Here is a 24,656-nt window from a genome sequence, read left to right on the forward strand (position 1 = left end):
GAGACGCGAGGTACACTCATCACGTGACGCGGAAGCATTGTGTGGGGTGCACGGAGCTGCAGGCAGTGAGGGACGCGGGCGTTTCCTCCTTTCAAGTTGCAGGAGTACACTCCATGGGATCTACCACACAGGCTAAGGTGTCGGAGTTGAGCTGGTGGTGCGTGGGACTTTTTTCTGTGTCAGAGGTACCGGTGTGGAGTACTCCAGTGAACATTTCCTTTAGGTGTTTCTATTTTATTCATTAAATTGTTTTGTACGTTAGTACATCCTGTTTTGATTCCTTATCTGGATGCATATCCCTGTGTAAAAGCCATTGAGGCGGTGTGCTGTCTCGGGAGACCATTATTACAGGAGGATCTCATTGGAGTAATACGTTTGGCAGATGAGCCCAGCTGATACCTGAAGGAGGGGTTCTCGGGCCAGTTCATCTGAGTTTATGATCACTGCCCATATTGATCTTTTATTCTGTAAGTGTAGACCTTTATTTAGCAGGGTCTTTCTATACCAAAACAGATTACACTATGTTTTGTTTTTTGTCTTTTCTCTCCTGAGCGCTTTAGGTCCTTTTCTGGCGGGTGTGACTTTTTTCTCTCTGGGTGAGAGATTTGGGCCAGCTGCAGGGAGAGTTTAGTCATTACTATTGATACGGTAACCTGTTTTTTTGCTACTGTTTTGTTATTAGTTTTGCGCATCCCTGTTTTTTCTTCCTGTCTATATGCGGATGCTAAGAACGTGGGTAAGTAAATGTGGTAAATTTTATGTCGGTCGTACCATTAGAAAATTCAAAACTCGCATGTCTGAACACATTAGGAACATCAGGACAGGTTTAGAGACACATAGCGTCTCCCATCATTTTAAAACCTAATAATTGCGATTTGATTGGCATAAAATTATTTGGCATAGATCTCTCCAAACCGAGTTAGAGAGGAGGTGATAGAATAGGATCTATCAATAAATTAGAAAAGTCATGGATTTTTAAACTAAAAACATTAGCACCTAAACTAAAGGGTTAAATCTGGATATCGATTTGGTTTCATTTTTATAAATATGTATAATCAGTATTGTTTATAAACTTTTATTGGTTTTAATGTCATTTGTACTATTGGTATTATATTGTCTCTGCACTAGGTTTTTTTTAAAATATGTTTTAAATATTTGGGTGTGTGTTCCAGACATTTTGTCTGACCAAGGCACACACTTTACTGCCTTATTGTGCAGGAATTATTGAAGGTTTTGGTGATTATTTACCATTTACACTGTCCATACCATCCTCAGAATGCAGGGAAGGTGGAAAGGACCAATGAGGTCCTTAAGAATTAGATCAGCAACATGTGTATGCTCTTACAGATGATTTGATCAGCGTCTATTGTGTGAAATTAATGAAATTGCTTAAGTCTCTCCATTCCCAGATACAAGCTTCTAAAATCCGCAAGAGAAAACACAAAGCAGCTTTCTCTCAGTGAAGGGGACTGGGTAATGGTCAAGCATTTTCTATGCAAAAACACTCTTCAACCACGGTGGAGAGGCCAATTCCAGATTCTACCCACCACAAATACAGCCGTTAAAGTGGCAGAGCTGTTTTCCTGGATCCACGTCACACACGGGAAATTTGTCCCAGCACCACCCACAGCCGCTTCAAGTTGGTGTTTTAAAGGACATAGTAATCCCTGAGCACTAACCACCGAGGGAGGAGTCGAGGTTTTCTTATTGTTCCTCGTGATAACACAGTCCTAGCAGCACCAGTCAAGGAGAAGATGTTGATCCCGCTGTTCTCACCGGCCGGCAGAATTTTATTGCTTTCATTAATTTCTACAATTATTGTGTTAGTGTTTATTTAGTTACTGATTATGTTTACCGTGATAGCCCACACCTTGTGTGCAATGTAACCCAATGTATTATCCATACCCCACAGGTTGCACCCCAGAAAGGAACACAAGACCTAATCCGCTGGGGTTAAAAGCCAGTTTTTGGAAAGAGCAATTTTAGTATATGCGCTAGTCTTTTCCTAGCGGTAGGAGTGGGTTTGCTATATTATAGATTTAATTAACTAACTGATGTTTTGGATAAAGTCCTTAATCACACCACATTAGCCATCGATGCTCTTAATCAAGAACAGGTACAGATAAGGCTTATGGCCCTGCAAAATAGAATGACTTTGGATTACATCCTTGCATCAAAAAGGCAGTGTTTGTGCACTAATCAAAGAACAATGTTGGGTTTTTTATAGCATGGGATCCTCTAGGCATTGGTGGGTCGGTAGGTTCCCTAGGAGCGAAGCTTCTGAGTGGATGAAAGAGTGTTCAGTATGCGCTCTTGCTTCCTATGAATGCAGAAAAGTAATTTCTCTCCTTCCTCTTGCTGCTCCTGTGATTTGGAGTGTCACCCCACACTTCAAAAAGGACCCTGGCGGAAGACTCTGTCGGTAGATTCAGGCAACCAAGACAAAAAGCACAAGTGCGCACCAAGGTAAGAGTATGATGGTATAATATAACAATAATAAAAAACTTACATATGAGTAAAACTTAATTCATATCCAGGTCTGAGCGATATTCTCGTCTCTTAGGCTTCACCTTAGATCAGGCAAGGGGGCAAAGTCCAATTCTTTTCGGGTAGCAGTCCCGCGCGCTGGGGCTGTCTCTGTTGCAGTCACTGCAATAACACCTCCGCGTGTGTCGGCGTGGTGTGTAGCGCAAGTGCGCATGTGTGGAAATGAAGCCCCCTATAGCCGTCCGTCAATGCCAGTTCGTTTCAGGGATCGCAGACCGGAATGGATACACTTAGTGTATGCCAGCCACCAAGATTAAGATAGGCTGGTTACACAGACGAGGATATCGCTCAGACCTGGATATGAATTAAGTTTTACTCATATGTAAGTTTTTTATTATTGTTGTTATATTATACCATCATACTCTTACCTTGGTGCACTTGTACTTTTTTTCTTGGCTTCTGAGTGGATGTATATGTGTATTGATTGCTCTGTATGTGTCACTTGCAGCAAGGCCCTACTTCAGAAATGTGTCACCCCCTCTGCCCAGGTGGTGCCTTTATTACCAGAAGAAGAAGAAAAAGGTAAAGTCAGTCCCCTGCTATGGCCATCTGATGACGAAGATGAAGAAATCAATTTGGCTGATATTCTGAATGACGGCTCAGTAGGCTACCAGAGTTATGCAATCTTGGACGCCATGGTCCAGCAGAACATGGATTATGAGACTTACTTGAAGTTATCCTTAAAATAACTGTGTTTTTAAGTATAAAAAGCGGGGACTGTAAAGAATGGATTTGAGGCACCTGTGGAGAAGGGTTACCCTGGCAGGGTGACACTCCATTTGACTGCTGTCTCCATTTTGTATGAATGTTTGTGTACCAGAAGAATGAATGAATATGCATTCGCTCCTGGCAGAACAGCCCCCACCTTTGTACTACACCCCCTCTCTTGCTTCACTTAGAAAAACAAGCATCTGCAAGATACGCAGAAATGTTGTTTCAGAACTAAACTGATACAAATAAGAATAAGACGTCTTCTATTGTTGCACAAAAGTATAGCGATAAGATGTACTCTGACGTACTTTGTTGTTGTATTAAGTTGTTTTTAAGCAGTTGTTATTACTGTTTAGTGACCTTTAAAATGATAGGTTATAGAAATATATTTTAGCTTGTGTAAGTAATTTTAGGCAATAACATAAGAAGATATATTGTTTCTTTATTAGTAATCCAGCCCCTTATGGGAGGAACGATATGATTATTAAATGGTATAAGAAAGCATACTTTGTGACTGTACACATGTATACAATAAAGCTCACGTGTTATTCTGCTGAACCCTAATATTTTATTGTTATTATTTCTACGCTTTCACAAGATCTCTCCCTCTCTCTATAATATATTATATATATTGTGACAGAAACCAGGGGTTGGTAATAAACTCCATATACAGGGCTCCCAGGATACTGAACAGTTTCTGTCTTGTCTAAGCTGAACAGGGCAGCCTCGTGGTACAGGCACTCCATTCCACAGTTTGTCTGCTGCCTGTTTTCTGTCACCTGTCATGCTGATTAGAGTTCAGGTATATAAGACCTGTTTCCTGTTTCCTCTGGGCCCCGCCCAAGAGCCTGGAAGGCTGCTGAACTGCAGAGGGGTGAGAAAGCCTCTTTCCCAAATCGCTTCATTCATTCTGTTAGTTTGTCTAAAGACTGCAAAGGTACTTATTTTGTTGGTGGAAGTGGACAAGCCACTTCCAACTCTGAGTCAGGGACATCTAAGTTTAAGTTATCGCTCAGACGAGCAGCTTTTTGTTTGGCTTTGTTTTCTGTTTAAACTGTGGCAGTCTCAGTGCCTGGGACTGAATAAACCAGGCATAGCCTGTTTAAAGGAACAGTACGTGACGTCTCATCATTTAACCTACCCTAAAAGACCGTGTTCTAACAGTCCCGGACAGACGGCGGAGCCCCGGAGTAAGCCGTTTGTCACATATGGTGGAGAATGCGGGCAGAACACTGAAAGGTCTGGGGGTTAAAGAACTTTAAAAAAAAAAAAAAAAAAAAAAAAAAAAAAGAAGGTTTTTTTTTTTCTCTCTCTCCAAACAAGATGGAAGACGTGGTGAGTGCGCTGGTACGCAATGTCGCTGTCCAGAAAGACGCGAATGAAGCCCAGCAACAGGCGAGTGAAACCCAGCGACAGCTGTTAATAGCCCAGCAAGAGACTAATGCAAACCAGCAAGAGACAAACCGCCTGCTGAGAGAGGAGCAAAAGCGGTTCGCTCAGGGCTTACAGCAGGAACTCGAGATCCTGAGGGGGACTATCAGTAACCTTCCACTGGCAGCGGCAGCCCCAGTACCGAAAATGACCAGGGCAAGCCACTACCTTCAGAAGATGGGACCCTCGGATGATGTGGAAGCCTATCTTCTCACGTTTGAACGCACGGCACAGAGAGAGGGATGGCCAGAAGCTGAGTGGGCTGGTCTAATCGCACCCTTCCTAAGCGGCGAACCCCAGAAGGCTTACTTTGATCTAGAGCCAGCCGAAGCTAACGTCTATGCAAAATTGAAGTTCGAGATCCTCGCCCGCCTCGGCGTAACCACGGCTGTTCGTGCCCAAAGGTTTCACGCATGGTCCTTCACGATGGATAAAGCCACCCGAAGCCAGATGTATGACCTCATCCACCTCGCCCGGAAGTGGCTACAACCCGAGATCAACTCAGCAAGCCACATCGTGGAACGGTTGGTCATGGACCAGTTCTTGAGGAAACTTCCCTCTGCCTTACGCCGTTGGGTCAGTCGGAGTGACCCCCACAATGCGGATGAGCTTGTGGCCCTTGTAGAAAGGTACAGTGCAGCAGAAGAGCACCCGCAACCCACAGTCGTGGAGCAACCCCACTATCCGAGGTTCCAGGACTCTTCCAGAGACGGTAAAAGGGTACCGGGGTTAAGGGGCGCTGAAGAGCGGCGACCACCTTCACGCCGCTCCAGCAACAGTGGTTCGCACACTAAGGGCAATAGCCAACATGGGGAGCCGGGAAAAGGCTCTAAGTGGGACACAGACTATGTACCTAAATGTGTAAATTGTCATGAGAGGGGCCACACAGCAAAAATCTGCCCACTAAATGATGAGCCCATGCAATGCAACAGCGTGGAACCTTATTCGCTGTTGTCCCAATGTATGGGCCCTAGCCCAGAGGACCCCTTGAATAACCATCTGTGGGCATTTGTAAAGGTTAATGGTAAGAGGGTTCGGGCACTTCTTGACTCTGGGAGTATGGTCACACTAGTGTCCGAATACCTATTGCCCATTAAGAAGAAACAGGTAAACAGTTCACAAAGAGTGGCAATTTGTTGTATACATGGGGATAATCATGAATATTCCACTGTTGATGTTTTTTTTTAAACAGAATTTGGTTCTTTAGATTTCAAGGTGGGTGTTGTACCCAAACTGGCACATGATGTGTTAATAGGGACCGACTTTCCCCATTTTCTAAAAATGTGGTCCCCAGCTCAGAATAGCGCCCAGAGTTCAATAGCAGACCATAACGAAGTGTTAGAAGAAACAAATCCTTTCCCTTTTTCAGAAATGGAGGTTGACGAGGGCCCAAATAAGAAGGGGGAAAAGGAGGAGTGCTGTGAAATTCCCTTCCCCATCACTACTTTGGTAGGGAATACCCCAAATCAAGATGTTGATCAGGCACTTACCACCCCAGTACAGGATAAGACCCTCGCTGACCTAGAGGTCAGTCCTGGGAGTTTTAAGAAGGCCCAGTGGGAGGACCCCACATTAGCGGTAGCAAGGGGAAATATACGGGACCAGAATAGTACTCATGGCCAACCAGATAGGTCACTTGCTTACCCCTACTTCGAGGTAGAGAACGACCTAGTATATCGGGTTGATAAAAGAAAATCAGTTACAACTAAACAATTGTTGGTACCACGGACATTCCGTAACGTAGTATTACACCTCGCACATAGTCATCCATTGGGGGGACACCTAGGGGTGGAAAAGACAAAAGAAAAGGTTCTCCGAAGCTTTTATTGGCCTGGGGTTCTGGCAGAAATTACAAACTATTGTTCCTCATGCCCAGAATGTCAGATCACCGCCCCGTTCAAAGCATACCGCAGCCCATTGGTACCCCTTCCCATAATAGAGGTACCATTTGACCGGATTGCTATGGATCTAGTAGGACCCCTAATAAAGTCTGCTAGGGGACATCAGCATATATTGGTAATATTAGATTATGCTACCCGATATCCGGAGGCAGTTCCCCTACGTAGCACCTCTGCTAAAAACATAGCAAAAGAGTTAGTACTTCTGTTTTCCCGGGTCGGAATTCCTAAAGAGATCTTATCTGACCAGGGAACACCATTTATGTCCCAAGTAACGAAAGAGCTATGTAAACTCCTAAAAATCAAGCATCTCAGAACCTCAGTCTATCATCCACAAACAGATGGTTTAGTGGAAAGGTTCAATAAAACCTTAAAGAGCATGTTACGCCGGGCGGTCGATAAGGATGGGAAAAACTGGGACTGTTTGTTACCATACCTGTTATTTGCCATTAGGGAAGTTCCCCAGTCATCCACAGGCTTCTCCCCGTTTGAACTATTGTATGGCCGACATCCAAGGGGCTTACTGGATATAGCCAAAGAAACTTGGGAACACGAGGTTACCCCTTACAGAAGTGTAATAGAGCATGTTGCCCAAATGCAGAACCGCATTGCTGCAGTCCTACCCATAGTGAGGGAACACATGGAGAAAGCTCAAGAAGCACAAAGGAATACGTATAATAAGGGTGCTAGGGTCAGAATTTTTTTTCCAGGTGATAGGGTACTAGTTCTGGTTCCCACCGTGGAGAGTAAATTCCTTGCTAAATGGCATGGGCCATATGAGGTCTTGGAAAGAGTGGGAGAAGTAAATTATAGGGTAAGGCAGCCAGGTAGGAGGAAACCTGAGCAAATTTACCATATAAACCTACTCAAGCCCTGGAAAGATAGAGAGGTCTTGTTAACCCTAGTACCCCCAGGTCCGTCAGAGAATCAAGAAACTGACCCAGAGGTTAGCATAGCTGAAACACTGTCCGTGCATCAGAAACGAGAGGTCCAGAGTTTAGTGAGAAGGAACAAAGAAATCTTCTCTACACAGCCAGGTAAAACTAACGTAATTAAACATGACATAGTCTCTGAACCGGGGGTCCGAGTTAACCTTAAACCGTACCGAATCCCAGAGGCCAAGAGAGAGGCTATAAGTTTAGAGGTTAAAAAAATGCTAAAACTAGGCGTAATTGAGGAATCCCAAAGTGGGTGGAACAGCCCTATAGTTTTAGTCCCAAAGCCAGACGGTACAACAAGGTTTTGTAATGACTACCGGAAACTAAACGCGGTGTCAAAATTTGATACTTATCCTATGCCCAGGGTGGATGAACTTGTAGAGAGACTGGGCAAAGCCCGATATCTCACAACCCTAGACCTAACAAAAGGGTACTGGCAGGTTCCCCTCACAGAAAGGGCAAAAGAAAAAACAGCCTTCTCAACCCCAGACGGCCTCTTTCAGTATAAGGTGTTGCCTTTTGGCTTACATGGAGCTCCCGCCACATTCCAAAGAATGATGGATAAAATTTTAAAACCACATGTTCGGTACGCTGCCGCCTACCTGGATGATGTGGTAATCCATAGTGAAGATTGGCAGTCCCACCTTCCAAAGGTCCAAGCTGTGCTCGACGCAGTTCGGTCTGCTGGACTAACTGCTAACCCCGCTAAATGCACTATTGGTCTGGAGGAGGCCAAGTATCTGGGGTATTCTATTGGTAGAGGGTTACTCAAACCACAAACACTCAAAGTAGAGGCGATACAAAATTGGCCAAGGCCAGTCACAAAAAAACAAGTAAGGACCTTTTTGGGGTTAATTGGCTACTATAGGAGGTTTATTCCCAATTTTGCAACTAAGGCAACCCCACTAACCGACCTCACAAAAGCAAGAGGACCGCTAATGGTAAAGTGGTCCCCCGAAACCGAACAGGCCTTTAGAAGCTTGAAAGAAGCTCTCTGTGCCCAACCAGTGTTGGTCACACCTGACTTCTCCAAAGAGTTCGTAGTCCAAACCGACGCATCTGAGGTAGGGCTGGGGGCGGTACTCTCCCAGGAGTCTCAAGGGGAGGAGCACCCCATCCTTTATTTAAGTAGGAAACTAAATCCCCAGGAGAAAAATTACTCCATAGTCGAGAAAGAGTGTCTCGCAATAAAGTGGGCTGTAGAGACACTCAAGTATTATCTGTTGGGGAGAAAGTTCCGATTGGTCACAGATCATGCACCCCTTACCTGGATGTGTCAAAATAGGGAGAAGAACGCTAGGGTGACCAGGTGGTTCCTAAGCCTACAGCCCTTTAAATTTTCTGTGGAACACAGGTCGGGGCACAAACATGGCAATGCCGACGGGTTGTCAAGGATGCACTCCCTAATATCCATGGTCGCTCACCCCTCGAGGTCTGAGCTGGGGGGGAGGATATGTGACAGAAACCAGGGGTTGGTAATAAACTCCATATACAGGGCTCCCAGGATACTGAACAGTTTCTGTCCTGTTTAAGCTGAACAGGGCAGCCTCGTGGTACAGGCACTCCATTCCACAGTTTGTCTGCTGCCTGTTTTCTGTCACCTGTCATGCTGATTAGAGTTCAGGTATATAAGACCTGTTTCCTGTTTCCTCTGGGCCCCGCCCAAGAGCCTGGAAGGCTGCTGAACTGCAGAGGGGTGAGAAAGCCTCTTTCCCAAATCGCTTCATTCATTCTGTTAGTTTGTCTAAAGACTGCAAAGGTACTTATTTTGTTGGTGGAAGTGGACAAGCCACTTCCAACTCTGAGTCAGGGACATCTAAGTTTAAGTTATCGCTCAGACGAGCAGCTTTTTGTTTGGCTTTGTTTTCTGTTTAAACTGTGGCAGTCTCAGTGCCTGGGACTGAATAAACCAGGCATAGCCTGTTTAAAGGAACAGTACGTGACGTCTCATCATTTAACCTACCCTAAAAGACCGTGTTCTAACAGTCCCGGACAGACGGCGGAGCCCCGGAGTAAGCCGTTTGTCACAATATATATATATATATATATAATATATATATAATTATTATATCTAGACCTTGGATATTAGGAAAGCAGATGAGTGTAGGGTTTTAAAGGACAGGAGTAGAATCTGATGAAAAAATAGGAAGCCCGAAGAGTGCTTTAAGAAAGAAAAAATACAGAGACTGACCTTGGAGGAAGAGAGATTATTCTAGTGGTATAATTTTGAATTGATGTCATGAGGGGAGCAGGAAGGCACGGAGGATACTTATAGGGGCTAAAATTGTCCAGGTTAGGAAGAATGAGTGCATGCCATGTATATTCAACGTGTAAGCAAACATGGAAGAGCAATTACTAGCAGTGTTGTAGAGGAAGAAATGACGAGCTTTAGTCAGCTCATACTGGGTATGTGGGAGAAAAAGAAAAATCAGGTTAAGATGGCAGGATTAGGAATGTTACTTTGGGTATACTTTCCAAAAGCATCAGATAAGCCCAAGAAGAATGGTCCTGGTACTCTTATATATAATCATTAGAAAGAAACCTTGTATAGCTGAGGTACAGCTCCATTATGTAAATTGGAGGACGTACACGAGAGCGGAATGAAGTGATAGCTTTCCTCTTGCTACATTTTGCAAGTATTTATTAATAGTGATAGCAGTGGTTGCAATGATGAATGCTTTCTCATAGAATGTAATACAAACCTCAGCTTGTCGCTCTTCCCAGAAAGGTTGGTCAGACCCAGGAGGGCGTCGAAGTTCTGCATACCATCCCTCTCTGTGTTCAGGAGGCTGACTAGAGGCCGCACCACCTCAAACACCTGCAGGAAGAGATTACACATTCAGGCAAGATTGGGGATGTATCCCACTTTTTACATTTAATGTGAACCTGCATGGTTACTATGCCACCTGGAGGTCACAAGAGCATTTTAGTATAGTGTTTACTATAATAGGGCTTTATCTCAGAATATAAGGGATACTACAAACATTTTTGTATCCAGAAAACCTTACCCTCTCTCCAGGGAATGCAATGTCTGGGTTTGATACAGCCGCGATTTTAGCCAGACCGTGAGAAGCCTTCGCTTTCCCCACGTCTGTACCTTCCAAAGCCAGAGGGATCATGGCCTAGTGAAAAAAAAAAAAGAGATATATATTACATTTGGAAGCACCGTAATAGATATTTGTTTAACCCTTTAACTGCTAAATGGACCAGCGACACATTCATTGCCAGTCCAGAGGGGGTCTGCAATGCAATAGGTTAAACACCGTCCTTACCTTGCCTCCTCCCTGGGCAACAATGATGCCTCGGTCCTTGGAATCCTCGCACAGCGCCAGGAAAACTCTGACGAAACAAAGACACAGATCTGTAAAGTATCCCTGGCTTTCATTGGTTCAACAGCAGATCTCTACGCTGCACAGTAATATTTTCAAAGGAACATGACGGTAGGTATTTTCCCAATAAAAAGGCTTGTCAATAATTTTGTGCTAGGGTTGCATGGTACATGCTACATTCAGAAAAGATGCTTCTTAGGGCCATATAAATGGCCAACGCCAACAGTATGCACTTTATCCACAAAGCATCATGTAGAATATGCATGGACTAGTAGTGTATATGTACCGTATACAGCCACCATACTGAATTAGTCATGATTACTTTTTGTACAAATTATTTCAGCTGCAATAACAAATAAATAGAGGACTAAATTAATCAAATCCATTAATCCCATTTGAAGTGTTATTGTTCAGTAAATCTGGTGCTGTTTTCTGCCCCATACTACCACAGTTACATCTGGTATGATAAATGATGACCATGGTGTACGTAGCACAAGAACAGTTACTTGATACTCAAATGATTTGTTATCAATTTCCAAATTTTTTGCATCATTTTACTCTTAACTACAAATCATAAATTCAACCAAGGCTACCAATTGTTATTTAAGGTCCCCTGATCAGGCACATTAGAGCGGAAGAGAGGGAATTTGCTCTCGCAGCTATCTTTACAGTCCACATCTGAATTTGAGCCTGCCACGTGAGCAGCCCAGATGGAAACATTATATTTAAGAAACTTGCATGAAATATATTACATGTAACAAAAACAAACATTTGTTCCATTTACAGCAATTGAATTTAGAGCGATTGAATAAGTTATCGTGCATAAAAATGTCTCAAACAACAGGCCCCCTTTGGTGCGTGTGAGCCCTCCAGCAGTGAAGGGAAAGATTAGAACAGTGTCTCTACATTGGGATTGAGATAAAGGTAGAAGTTGTCTGCTGCTCTACAACGGTGGCAGGAGCCTAAATATTCTGAAATATGGCTGCTAAACATTAGCTGTATGGATGAAAGTCTCGTGTGTTCTGGGTGACTTTACCTGGCTAGCTGCTCCTTGGTTTGGTCAGTAAGGATGGCGCTGTCTGTTTTCACCATGCATGTAAGGGCAGAAATCACCCCATTCTTTAGCAGCCTCTTCACACGTTTTTCGACAAAGTCCTTCTTGTCCTAAGGGGAAAAGAACAATAATATGAGCTTAGAGAGATGGTCAAGTGTGTCTACAGATAAAAAAAATATCTACCCTAATGATCTCATGGGAACATTATACACGTGTTCTGCAAGAAGACAGATCAGAGCAGGGACATGGTCCATTGTTTTAATATCATAACAGAGAGTAAGAACAAAAAACCTAGTATGGGCACTCTACTGATAGTGTAAAGATGAATACGTTAAAAATAATTTTTATTGTCAACCAAGAGATAAAATAATGGGTATTAAAAAAAAAACATAAGCTGTAGCTGAGATCCCAATTCTAGTGTTAAGGCCTACACTCTGGATCAGCTACTAGTGAAACACGGTGACGTGAGTATATCCGTCAGTCGAAACTAACCCCCCCCCTAAAACGTGCCCTGACGAAGCGGTATAACGCGAAACGCGCGCGTCGGCAATCACCCACATGCTCGCGCATGTAGAGGCAGAGGCAGGATGTTTTCAATAAGACGCCAGATACTAGACGGCTGTTACATTGTTGCAGCTACCTGCCTCTTCACTAAATGAGCCCATATATGAGACAACACTGTCTCTCTGAAGGCTCACATGGGTTTCTGTTTTAGTTTACCTAACCCTAAATATTAAGGAGATCCAACTACTATATGTTTTGTTGCTAGAGTGATGCATTCTGAGATATAGTCTGCTGCATACCTAGAGCTGGTATATCTTTTTCAATTCAAATAAATATCACATATCTAACCACAACTTTAAGTAACTATGCAGGAGTTCATATTCAGAACTCTTTTGGGTACTTTTGGTCAAACATTTACTACACCCACTAGGCTAACATCAGATATACTGGCTATGTATTAACACTATAGCCACGTGGTATTTCTCCAGTGTTGCATACTGCAAGACACACTAAGATCAGGTGTTCTATGTGCATAAACAGTAATACATCCGGCCACATTCTCAGTACCCCTCTGGTAGTTCATACTAAGAACTCTACTGGGGACTTATGGCCAGGTTATGCATGTATATAATAGCCACATATAGCTTTGCTTAGGGCTACATTGATTGCCACAGCTGGTGCCTTAGAAATGAGAGTCCTGTGCATTCACTCTACTGGATATATCTATAGCAACATTGCTAACACTAGGTGGAGTCTGGAGGCTATCTCTACCATCATTATAGACTCTACGGTTCTTCCCCTTTATCCAATTGGGATGGTGTCCTGGTGACCATCTACATTTAACCCCTTTGATATTTATCAGCATACGGTAGGGATAATTTAGGGCCACCAATCTACGTATATTTGGCATATAGCTATCCATGCTTTATCCACTACCATCTCACCCCACTACCTAGCCCATGCCTAGGGTTAGTTGTGGGATTATATCTCCATATTTATATCTAAGCAAATACCATCTTATATTAGGTTCTGTGGTGCACCTGGGGAAATTGTCCTAGTGTCGGGTGAAGGAAACCAATACAGTACCAAACAGTATAGTACAGTGGGACCTGGGAATACTATGGGAACACCATAGTATTTAGTGATCACTATCTATCTTTAGTGTACAAGAGCCTTAGTATCTAGCTATAGGTTTAGGTTACTTTACTAACCTGATCATTTTATTATGGTTTTCACCTACTTTGGAAATACCTGATCAATATTGTTTGGTCTAGACCAATTTTGGAATTAGTAACGAGTGACGAGTGATGGATATACTCACGTCACCGTGTTTCACTAGTAGAGTGTAGGCCTTAACACTCGAATTGGGATCACAGCTACATCTTAGTGTTTTCTTAATACCCATTATTTTATCTCTTAGTTGACAATAAAGATTATTTTTAACGTATTCATCTTTACACTATCAGTAGAGTGCCCATACTAGGTTTTTTGTTCTTACTCTCTGTTTTGGTATTTAATCACCTAGTAGAGCACCACTGATAATACTTTATTTATGCTGAAGCGGGGTTTCTTTGTATAGTCTTCATTGTTTTAATGTATGAAAGTATAGGCAATAAATGTTTGCTGTAACCTGCATCTCCTACTTTAACACAATACATGCTATGGTAATTGGTTTGCACTGTCAGACTCTCTACATTCAGAAGTTAAATGCATTACTGGGACCTTTCAGTGCTTGGATTTCTCTCACAGTACCACAGGACTTTATTGTTGTTGACGTTTTTTTTAAACATCCTGCATTGGTGTTTCAGTAGATTCAGTTTCATACAGAGCTTCTAAAAATATATACATTTACAGTATGAATTAATAACAAAACACAATGGGTAATTTTTACTGAATAATCTGAAGCCATAAGGCACCATATGACCCATTTAAATAAATCAGCCATAAGGTGTCTTTTGGCTTAGTACCGCTTAGTAAGGCCTCGGCCATGGTTTCTGCTGGCGGGCGGAGGCGCGCTGAGGCTGAGGGAAAGCGGTGCTTTCCCTGGCCTTAGACAGCGCGCTGTCCGTGGGCGTGTCGGCGGGCGGGCCAGTGACGTCACGGAGCTGGTTCGCCCTCATTGGGCGAACCGCTCACGTGACCGGCCCTGCGCTCCGGCAAGCAGGAAAATTTAAAATTCTCCAAAGACCTACGCTTCCGCGCGCTTGCGGAAGCGTAGGCGAGCCCCTACTAAAGCCGCTCTCATTGCGGCTGTAGGGGCTCAGTGCCGAGCGGAAGCGCGCCTCCGCCCGCAAGCACTATCCACGGACGCGGCCTAAGTCTGAGCTAATATGTCTGATAAGCAAAATCCATTCATTCTGTCTTCACTCAAATGTAAGAAACCTGGTAATTAGGTTTGATACATTTGACAATTATTTTAGGGATGCTAGGGTTATTCTATATGTCGGTGCTCTTCAACATGTGGCCTGTGGGCCTAATCTACCATGTGGAGGGCTTCAGAGTAACCCTGGACTGTCTTCTGCTAATATCATTGTAGTTGCCCAAAATTGAGTGCACTTGTTTCACACTGACACTTGTAAGCTAAGGTAATAAAAACATATATGGTACTGATGTTAAACATTTTGCAAGAATATATAAGTATGACAATGTCTCTTTAAATATATCCCAAATTACATTATAATATTCTTGTAGCTTGTCTACTCTTAAATATTTTCTAATCCCTTTGGAAAACCAGATGAAGAGCCCTACACCATGCTTTACTCTATAATTCATATAAGAGCAAATACAATGCACATTCAAGTAGCTTCCACAAAGGCTTCATTAGTGTTCACATTCAGATTCCAGTACAGTAGCTAAAGTATTACAAACTCCACTGGGATCCAATATACTTAAAAAAAAATTGTAATTAAGGCTGCGCTTATAGTGCCGGCGATGGTGACGTCACGCTGCGGTCGCTGGAAAAATCAAATTGACTTGACTTCCACCGATTGCGACCAAGCCGTCGCTCCGCTTCTACTATAAACGCACGCAACTGCGGAAATACATTTGTTTTGCCATGACGTCGCAGGCACTTTAAGCGCAGTCTTAGGCTGCGTCCATGGTGAATTGTGCCGGGCGGAGGCGCGCTGAGGGAAAGCGGGTGCTTTCCCTGGCCTTAGACAGCGCGCCGTCCGGGGAGCGTGTCGGGGGGGGCCTGTGACGTCACGGAGCTGGTTCGCCTTCATTGGGCGAACCGCTCACGTGACCGGCCCTGCGCTCCCTTGAGCGCTTGAATTTAAAAAAATTCTAAGACTTACGCTTCCGCACGCTTGCGTAAGTGTAGGCGAACCCCTGCTAAAGCCGCTCTCATTGCGGCTGCAGGGGCTCAGTACCGAGCAGCAGCGCGTCTCAGCATGGCTCAACGCATAAGTGCTGACCATGCCCGAGGCCTTAGGCTGCGCTTATACTGCTGGCGACGGCGACACGACCAATGATGTCACCCGTCGCCATAACGATAGTTGCATTTAAAGTTTAGGCGACGTCGCTGGCTACAAGGCCAGTGACGTCAGAAAGAGGGACGGAGAAGCTCTCTGATTGGCCACAAGGGGAGACCATCACTGAAAAAATCAAATAACAGCGACTACCAGATTTTTGGTAGCGCTGTTGCTTGGTCGCGCAGTCGCGTGCACTATACGCGCCGACGACGGCAACAATGCATTTGTTTTGACGCGACGTTGCGTTGCTGTCATCGGCACTATAAGCGCAGCCTAAGGATCACACTAAAGTAGCTGCTATTGCTACTCTCCATATTGCTCTCTGATACAAACAACGAGATCTATCTTTATACCTCAATGTCTTGTACAGCTCATACACAGAGAATTCCTGCTCATATGTGCTTCAAGTTCTACAAAAAATATGTTGATACATTTATGTTAAATGCATATCCTAATTTATGTTAAGAGATCCACATCCTAAATTACTATGTAGGGCCAAATAATTTCCCCACAATGACAATAAATGTGTGAAATGCTTTTTTTAATAGTGCTGTTGCTCCTTTCTAACATAACGTGTCCTGGAACTAGAATCATAGTTCTGTTTCTTTTCTCCCCCTTTGCAGCTCTGCCTGCTGGCCCTTTATGTTGTAGTATTTTCCCTGCAATTATTACTCCTAGTGCAGATGGAATGGATACATTTTGTTGCCTTTCTCTCTCCAGTCTGCCAGTACTCTGGTTGCCCTGGCAACATCTCCAGTCCTTCAAGCTAATGGACTGACCCATTCTCCCCTGTCTGTTTTCATAGGTGGTTTAGCCTGACACCTATCCCTGTGTCACAAGCAGTACACACTTTCTTTTACTTCCTGACTTTGGCTGAGTGAGTACGTTTCATGTTACCCCCCACTGGCAAGGCCCTATCTTTTTCACCTGCCCTTAATTAAGAAGCACCTATGGAGAAGCACTCTCACAACACCATTACATCCACAAGTGCCTGTATATACTGCTCCTTTCCTAATAAAGTGAAGAAAATATAACAGGACTTGGTGTGCTTTGGAAAGGGGGCTGAGTTGAAGCTGTCTGGGTCCATTCATACCCTAGACATGACCCTGGGTCCAGAATATAATGATGCTACTCTTATAGAACACTCTGGTCACGTGTAGTAATAATAATAATAATAATAATAATTAAAAAAAATGATATGTAACTATATTTGAATTGACACTTCCAATACATTAGCTGACATTGGAACAGTCCAGAGGGAAAATGCCTTGTAAGTGGTTCTCCATCACTTTATCCTACCTTGGGATGCTGCTCAGGAACATGCTGCTTGGAGAACTTGGCCAGTTCTACCAGCTCAGGCATGACATCCTTCACATCGTAGCTGTTAGTGCAGTTGACCAGAGTGGAAGCCACAGAATAAAGAACCGTCTTATCGCTGGTCTGTGAGGTAAGGTTGGAAACATAAAAAAAACACTGTCAGCATTCCTGTAAAGAACACGGACTTCATAATATATTAAATAAATCTGGGCCTGGCCTTAGGGCCCCCCATCCTCCAGCTCCCCCTCCGGTTGGGCGAAAGTTGGATCCCGGTGTGAACAGGAGGAGGGCCACTCGTCAAGGTAAGTCCCTTAACTTTTTTACAGGGGGGAGGCCCCGCTGCCAGCGTGCCACATTAGCCCCCGCTAAGGATAAGGCCGGCCTGTCATAAAGTAGGTTATAGACAATCAAACACAGGACAAATAATAAATGGTCATGGTGAATAGGCATCCTTCTTACTGTGTGAACGATTTAACAGTTACTGTTTGGCTGCTAGTTTCTTTATTCTAAATGAGTGCATTTTCAGTGTATGGAATAGCATACCTTAGATAATTCGAACATGGCTTGCAGGGCTGGCTCATCTTCTACAAAGTCATCCTTTACGTCAGCATCTAAAGTCAAGTAAGCCAGGCCTTCAACTGCCCATTTCCTGGTTCGTATGTCAATGCTTGGATTAATCAACCACCTGTTTACAGAGAGTGCATGAATCCCTTCAGTCTGCATTGCTAGCCAAGTAACCATGTTGTGGTATCAGGAGACTAAGTGGCTCCTTATCAAACAAGTTGTTATAATGCCAGTTAGTCAGATAACTATTCAATAGTCCCTCAATTAGCATCCAATCGGATATACTTTTTTTTTTAAGTTGATACATATAACAATACGCAAAGTTAACAAAAGCACAACGCCGTAGTGTCAAAATATTATAAAAATAGGAAGGAAATGAAACAAAGTAAAGCAAAAATAAAAAAAATTAAATAAAAACACAGTTCCTCCAAATAAACACTACCTGTATCATTTGCTAACATGTTCAATGCATATACTGCATAATATTTTAAACCATTGATGCCAATGAACACAGTTTGTATTACTAATTGTTACCAATAACACTTCCAGACTTGGAGTTTGTTCACTAAATGTGATGCAGTCTGTATCTCTAACTATTCATGCTCTGCAATAAGATGGGAAGTGTTTATTGTGACATGGAAGAAGGAAATGTTTTTTAGCGATGCTTACTTTCGGCACTGCCTGGCAAGTTTCTCGGTAGATCCCTCTGCAAACTGCCTCAGAGCATAGTCTGTGCCTCCAGCAGATCCCAGTTTACAAAGACCCTGGAATGCAGCAGTTAAACAAGTTACACACACTCTTAGCTCACATACTGTACTAGCATAGGAAACCTAGTTGTTATGAAGTGATGGAGCAGATCCGAACTAGGGGTCTTTGCAGTATGGTAGAATGAATCACTTTAATCAGTTCAAGTTGGCAAATAATCTAGATGTCACCTGGTTAAAAGCTGGATGACACTAATATTATTTTCCTTCTAAAGTAGAAATTAATCTAGTTGATTATTAATTCAATTATCTGTTCTAATCATCACCACATAGCTTGTATGATTATATTGACCAATGTCAGCTAGCTGCAGTGCCTGTTCTATCAAGATATTCATATCATATCAGAGTAAGAGGTCTTATACATTGTGTTGCCCTTGAGATTTATGGTTTACTAGAGTCTGGGCTACCCAGCTTGGCTTTACAGTTACACCGTCACAAGAATAATGACACGCACCACCAGAGCACGGATCTTAATCTTCTCATTCTTGGTCTTCTTGTAGATCTCTTTCAACATGGACACTCCATTGGTGATGATGAAGGAGGCGCGGCTGAGCTTTGTGGAGGAATGAATCAGAGCTTCCACAGCCACCAGCTGGTCTATCTCATTATCTGATGCGGTCAGTGCCACCATCATCTCCATGACCCCCTGCATTCCTAGGAGTTTGTTACCAAGGTCAAAGGGCCCCTGCAGGATTCCTGACACGGTCTGTATGGCATGTAGGTTCTTCTCCATATTCTTTGGGTCAAAGTTTCCTCTGTGAGAAAATCAACAAAATATGTATTACATGTCAGGGGCAAAACATTGAAGACCTAACATTTTATCCTGTAAAATGATCATTTTCTATTAAGTATTATGTGACGAATCTGGATTTTTTCCATTACAGAACAATATATTTTATTATGTAGCTCTGGATTTAACTCTAAGGTACAATCATGGTACTGTGTGTATCTCACTTAATATCATTCAGTGTTTCAAAAGATTTATCTTCTACCTAACTTTATAAAGGGGGTTGTTATCCAATAGAGATCGATAATGATCATGTGAGTAAATGGCCATTAGCAATTGCTAACTGCTATAGCCTAGTTATGCATTCTTAATAGAGAGATCTGGTTTCAGAAACATGGAAAATCATGTCTCAGATGATTTACCACAGCTTGCACATACAACAGCGCCCCGTTTCTCTATATCTGACTGTGGACAAGTAAAAATGCAAAGAACGCTCGGTAATTGAATGACTTACGTGATGTATTGCTCACAGATTATCCTGAACTCGTCTCTCTCTGGGTCACACCGCAAATCATCATAAAGCTTATTTATGAGAATTGAGGCGTTAAAAATTGTGTTCTCAGTCAGGGGAAGACAATTAGGCAACTCTTGGATCTGTCCTACAACCTTCAGAATTTTCCTCAAACCTGACAGAAAAAAAAGAGACAGATTTTTATCTACAGTAGGAACATTGTGGTATGGGTTGGAAATTAGATTCATGTAATAGCAGTCTGCTGCACAGCCATCAAAGTCAGAGGTTGTGATAGGACTGAAGCAAACCAAGCATTTAAGAACCACAACAAGATTACACAGCGTGTATTCACTGACCCTCTTCCAATATTCTGTGAAGCTGCTATTCCATGCGAGGGAAACGCTGAGCACCATTCAAATAAGTGAAGTTTACAACTTTATTGCCATTGAGAAGCAGATTCACAGCATATTGAATAGGTGCCACTGTGAGAGATGAAGTTTTGCTCCAAAACCTCAATGTTGATTAATTTGTAGTATTGATCATTGATGTTTAGGGTCATAACGGAAGGATGGCCACTTAGTGTCTTCACAACCAAAATGGCAACTAGAACTATGAAAGTTGGGTATTTTTATTTAAATATTCATCAGAAAACGGTACAATCTTAAATACAATTTTTATTTGAACACTGAACATTCTGTGGAGATATAAACAAAAACAGAAAGTCCCAGCGCAACATACACAGTGACACAACATATAGTACAATACTTCAGTGCTAATCTGCTCATGAGTAAGGGTCATATAGTTAAACCCTTTGGCCAAAGCGTTATAAGCCTGCAGCCACTTCACGGCATGACCAATCTGCAGGTCCTAACACTACCAGGTAAAATTCTCATGTACTGTACCTCTCTTTTTGCTGGAGGGAGAAAGACCATACTGGGTCTGTGATACACAGGATCATGATAAAAACTGCTAATTGGAAAGTGGGACCGGGCGAGCTTTAAACCCAGGGGAGGAGGGGGTCACACCTCCAAAAAACAACAGTTGCAATAACCCAGCAAGCTCCAGAACCCCAAAACCCACCCTCACATCATATACAGTATACAGCATATATATTAGGTGTCAAAAAGCAGTGCTGCTGAGCGTGGCAAAATATACAAACAAAAACAGAAAGGCCCAGCGCAACATACAAAGTGACACAGCATATAGTGCAATACTTCCATGCTAATCTTCTCATGAGTAAAATATTCTCGTGCAGATATATACACTATTTGTAGAAATATTAGGTACCTTAATTGGTGCTAAGTGTGTTCCCAATTTATTTGTACTGACTGTAGGAGCATAAAAAAGTAGCACTGCCACTAGTGGTTGTACAGTAGGCCGTGATCCAATGATGTGTCATTTGCTTAGTAAGTGCTCACCTGTGTCCACCACAAAGAGTGTTTTGGAGTTGTCTGGACTCCTGAGGTTCTTGCGAGGGATGTTCTTATTCAGCAGGTTTAATGCCTGATCTCTGCCATGTCCAGATACCTTCTTGCTGGAAAGCATATCACATAAGTGTGTGGTGATCATCTTCAGATCCTTTTTAGTGTCTGTGAAGAAGAAGTATAAGAAATGTTTATACTGTCATGCACTAGTATCTTTATCTGCAAATCCCCTAAATATTCCAATACTTATGTCCCCCCCTTGATTAGCCTGCAAACAATTCTGATCTGAAAAACAACCACAACTATTAGACCAAATATGGTCCTATGCTGATCTGTACTATTGTATATCAGTCCTCAACTGATTACCTCCCAGGCCAAGAACAAGTCTACCACTACCATCTTATCAAGAGCTACAGCACACCGATTTGGTCTACTGATCCCCTGTGCACAGATGTGCAAGACACATTTCATTGATGATATACAACACTCAAAGTAATTGATGTTATCCACAAAGAGTACCAATGCACTTTTGGATCTGCAGTAATTCCTAACCAGCTTTGTGCGAAACTGTCCCAACTGTACTTGCAAAATTGATAGGGTTTTTTATTTTTTAATTTAGCTGTTTTGTGAGACGTTTCTCCAAGCTTTACAGGGCTTAAAAAAGGCACAAATTTTTACATTTTTGCAAGTTTGCACCACCGAAAGATCGAGACCCGGAAACAGGGCTTTTGCTGGAGAGGAGGGATGAGAGAGAGAGAGAGAGTTCTAGGGTCTGGATCAATGTTGCGAATTTTGCAAAAACTATGTTCTTCATGCATCAAGCAAGTGGTTATGGAGGATTACTTTATACAGGAATTCCTGGAATGGTTTTAGATCACCATGTAACAGACTTTGATAGTTTTAAAGCGGCCATCGTAGAAGCCCTCTACCTCCTGAGACTGCTAAACACGAATCAGTATCTTCCCAAAAGTCAGGCATGGAATTTTGTTCACATTGAATAAACCAAGAGTTACATGGAGGAAGGGGAAGTTAGAAAAGATTGCACCATGTTCCCTATAGAAGCAATGTGGTAGATAGGTCATTCAAAGCACTGTGATTCGTCTTGGAAGTAAAAGAAATAAAATAGTCGCTTAAGAAGCAAGATGAAATGTTCATGGACATCCTAGAAAGACGACCGTTCCAGTACTCTGTAAGGGTTCCGGTCCAGGGTTGTCCTGGAATTTGCCCTTACGTGGCTATTGCAGCCAGCTTGGTTCACGGTAAACGTCTTCCTGCAGTCCATAATTGGCTACACCTGTCCCATGGCTTTAAATAGCAGGCAGCAAACTCCCAGCCCCTGTCTGACCATGGTTTTCTTTTTTCTGTTCCCAGTCCCTGTCTGTTCCTGCCTGGCTCCTTTGCTCCTGCTGATCTTCACCGTGCCTTGTTTCCAGCCTCTGACATCGACTATTCTATTCTCTCTCTCGTTCTCTCTATCTCTCGTTTCAGGTTGGTGATCTATATCCTACCTCAGCCTTGAGGGTCGCTTCCTGTTTAGGGACGAGCATCATTACATACTGTACACCCCATAGTTAAAAAGCTGATCCAGATGAAAAGCTGTCACTTTCAAGAAGATTCAATACAATGTACCTGTAACAGGGGAGTAATCCCTGTTCAAGTAATGTGCCTTTAATCTAGCAGTGTGGTGGTTAACTGCTGGTAGTCAATTAATAAACACCACCTGCCTGATTGCTTACAAAAGCCTGTCTGTTGAGACTGGAAGTGACTCCTTAGCTCTGAATGAGATCTGACCTTTGGAGAGACAGAGCAGTGTTCTTGAGTCTCCCAGGAGAGACTGACCAAGAGAACACATATCTCTGGAGCTGACCGGTCTTGAGCTCTGCACAGCATAGCTGATTTCAAGACACCAAATAAGACTTCTAAACCTGGATGCTGATTTTCTGTGCACGCACGGGTGCGGTTCCAGGAGAGCAGAGAAGCTTACTCTACAGCAGCCAACAGATAAGACTTTCATTATTAAGAGACTGCTTATATCTGCTTATTTCATGCTATATGTTTTGGGGCTGCGAGACATGCTTTACTAAGGGAGATGTGAATTAACTGCATTAGATTTCACTAGAAATACTCCCAAGTGAATAGAAGCTTTGTTCCCCCCCCTGTGTTTGGATGATTTCCTGATGAAAAGGAAAAGGCACAATAAAGCCTTATTATAATTTCACCTTATAAAAGCCTCCAATTGTGTACCTCTGTGAACGTCCGTCTACAGTTCCCATTTGAGCAAAGTAGATATTTGGGTATCAAGGCAGACATCAATTCTGTTGGATAGCGATTGAGGCTTTAAGGACCCCATATATATAGGGTCAGAAAGTAAATGTAGGAGAGCCTTCATGGCTGCAGGGGCCTTCTACAAGCCACATATAGCTTCAGCACACGTGTCCAGAGCTTGTATGGTTGTCACAGGTGGAAGAAAGTCCACTGTCCCGAGATCAGATTCTTAAACTCTTTCCAACAATACTCCTAGTTGTGTAATTCTAGTACAACACCTTGTTTGAAACTATTAAATTAACATAGAGATGTTCAGCTCTTTTTACCCCAGTCAGAAGGGCGCTGTGGCTGGAAAGCAGACGTGGCTTCCAAAAACAAACTTTGCTCCCTGCCATTTGAAGGGAGTTTCTTGTTTGGTTTATAATTGGATCAATTAATTGACAAATCATGAGAACATAAAGCAAAGTTTTTACTGCAAGAAAAAGGCAAGCGATACTGCAGTGGCCTTTTATTTCTGGCTCAGGGCTCCAGTTTATAAAACCATCAACGTTTCAAGGTATACAATCTTTCCAACTTCCAAAGACAGACAAAATAAGTCACAGAGTTGGGGCCTTCTCTTTTCCTTCTAACGCCAAGTCAAGGAAAGCCAGTGAACAACGGACACAGACCCTCACAAACACAAAGTATTTTTGCAGACTATTCCCAAGTTTCAACACAGTATCCTCCTATTTCCATCATAATCAGGAAATTGTCCTACTTATACTGCCCAGATTAAAGAATGTATACAACAAGAAACAAAGAAGTCCAGAGCAACATCCAATGTGACAAAAATACACAGTGAAATACCTATATATCTCTTGAAAATGGGTAATTTAGTTAACCCTTTAGCCAAAGCGTATAAGCCTGCGAGCCACATCAAGGCATGACCAAATTCGCAGGTCCTAACACTAACTGATTAAAATGCTTATTTACCTCTATAATTAGAGGAAGAATGATCCTAGCATGGGACCTGTCACAATCAGCTGCATGAAAAGAAAACCTGCTTACTTGGAAAGTGGGGAGGGGTGAGCTTAAACCCTGGGAGGGGGGAGCCACTGACCTCCAAAACAACTGAGAGCTTGCTGGGTATCTGTGTGTTTAGTAACTTTGTCGAACTGGTCTAAGAAACCCCCCAAAATTACCACAAAATATATATATAT

At 42.9% G+C, this 24,656-nt stretch overlaps 1 protein-coding gene across 1 annotated transcript in view; it reads right to left on the reverse strand.

Moving 5' to 3' along the window:
- Window positions 1–24,656, reverse strand: part of UNC45B (unc-45 myosin chaperone B) — a 64,899-nt gene that overhangs the window by 18,064 nt on the left and 22,179 nt on the right. The window contains exons 8-17 of the mRNA XM_075589886.1: window positions 21,187–21,357; window positions 19,772–19,943; window positions 18,985–19,285; window positions 18,436–18,530; window positions 17,746–17,887; window positions 17,185–17,325; window positions 11,891–12,018; window positions 10,798–10,864; window positions 10,534–10,647; window positions 10,228–10,343 (exon numbers count right to left, since the gene is read on the reverse strand). Of these exons, the coding sequence (XP_075446001.1) occupies window positions 10,228–10,343; window positions 10,534–10,647; window positions 10,798–10,864; window positions 11,891–12,018; window positions 17,185–17,325; window positions 17,746–17,887; window positions 18,436–18,530; window positions 18,985–19,285; window positions 19,772–19,943; window positions 21,187–21,357 (1,447 nt within the window). The remainder of the gene's footprint in view (window positions 1–10,227; window positions 10,344–10,533; window positions 10,648–10,797; window positions 10,865–11,890; window positions 12,019–17,184; window positions 17,326–17,745; window positions 17,888–18,435; window positions 18,531–18,984; window positions 19,286–19,771; window positions 19,944–21,186; window positions 21,358–24,656) is intronic.

The sequence above is a fragment of the Ascaphus truei genome, chromosome 3 (assembly GCF_040206685.1).
Source record: "Ascaphus truei isolate aAscTru1 chromosome 3, aAscTru1.hap1, whole genome shotgun sequence".
NCBI classification, from domain to species: domain Eukaryota; kingdom Metazoa; phylum Chordata; class Amphibia; order Anura; family Ascaphidae; genus Ascaphus; species Ascaphus truei.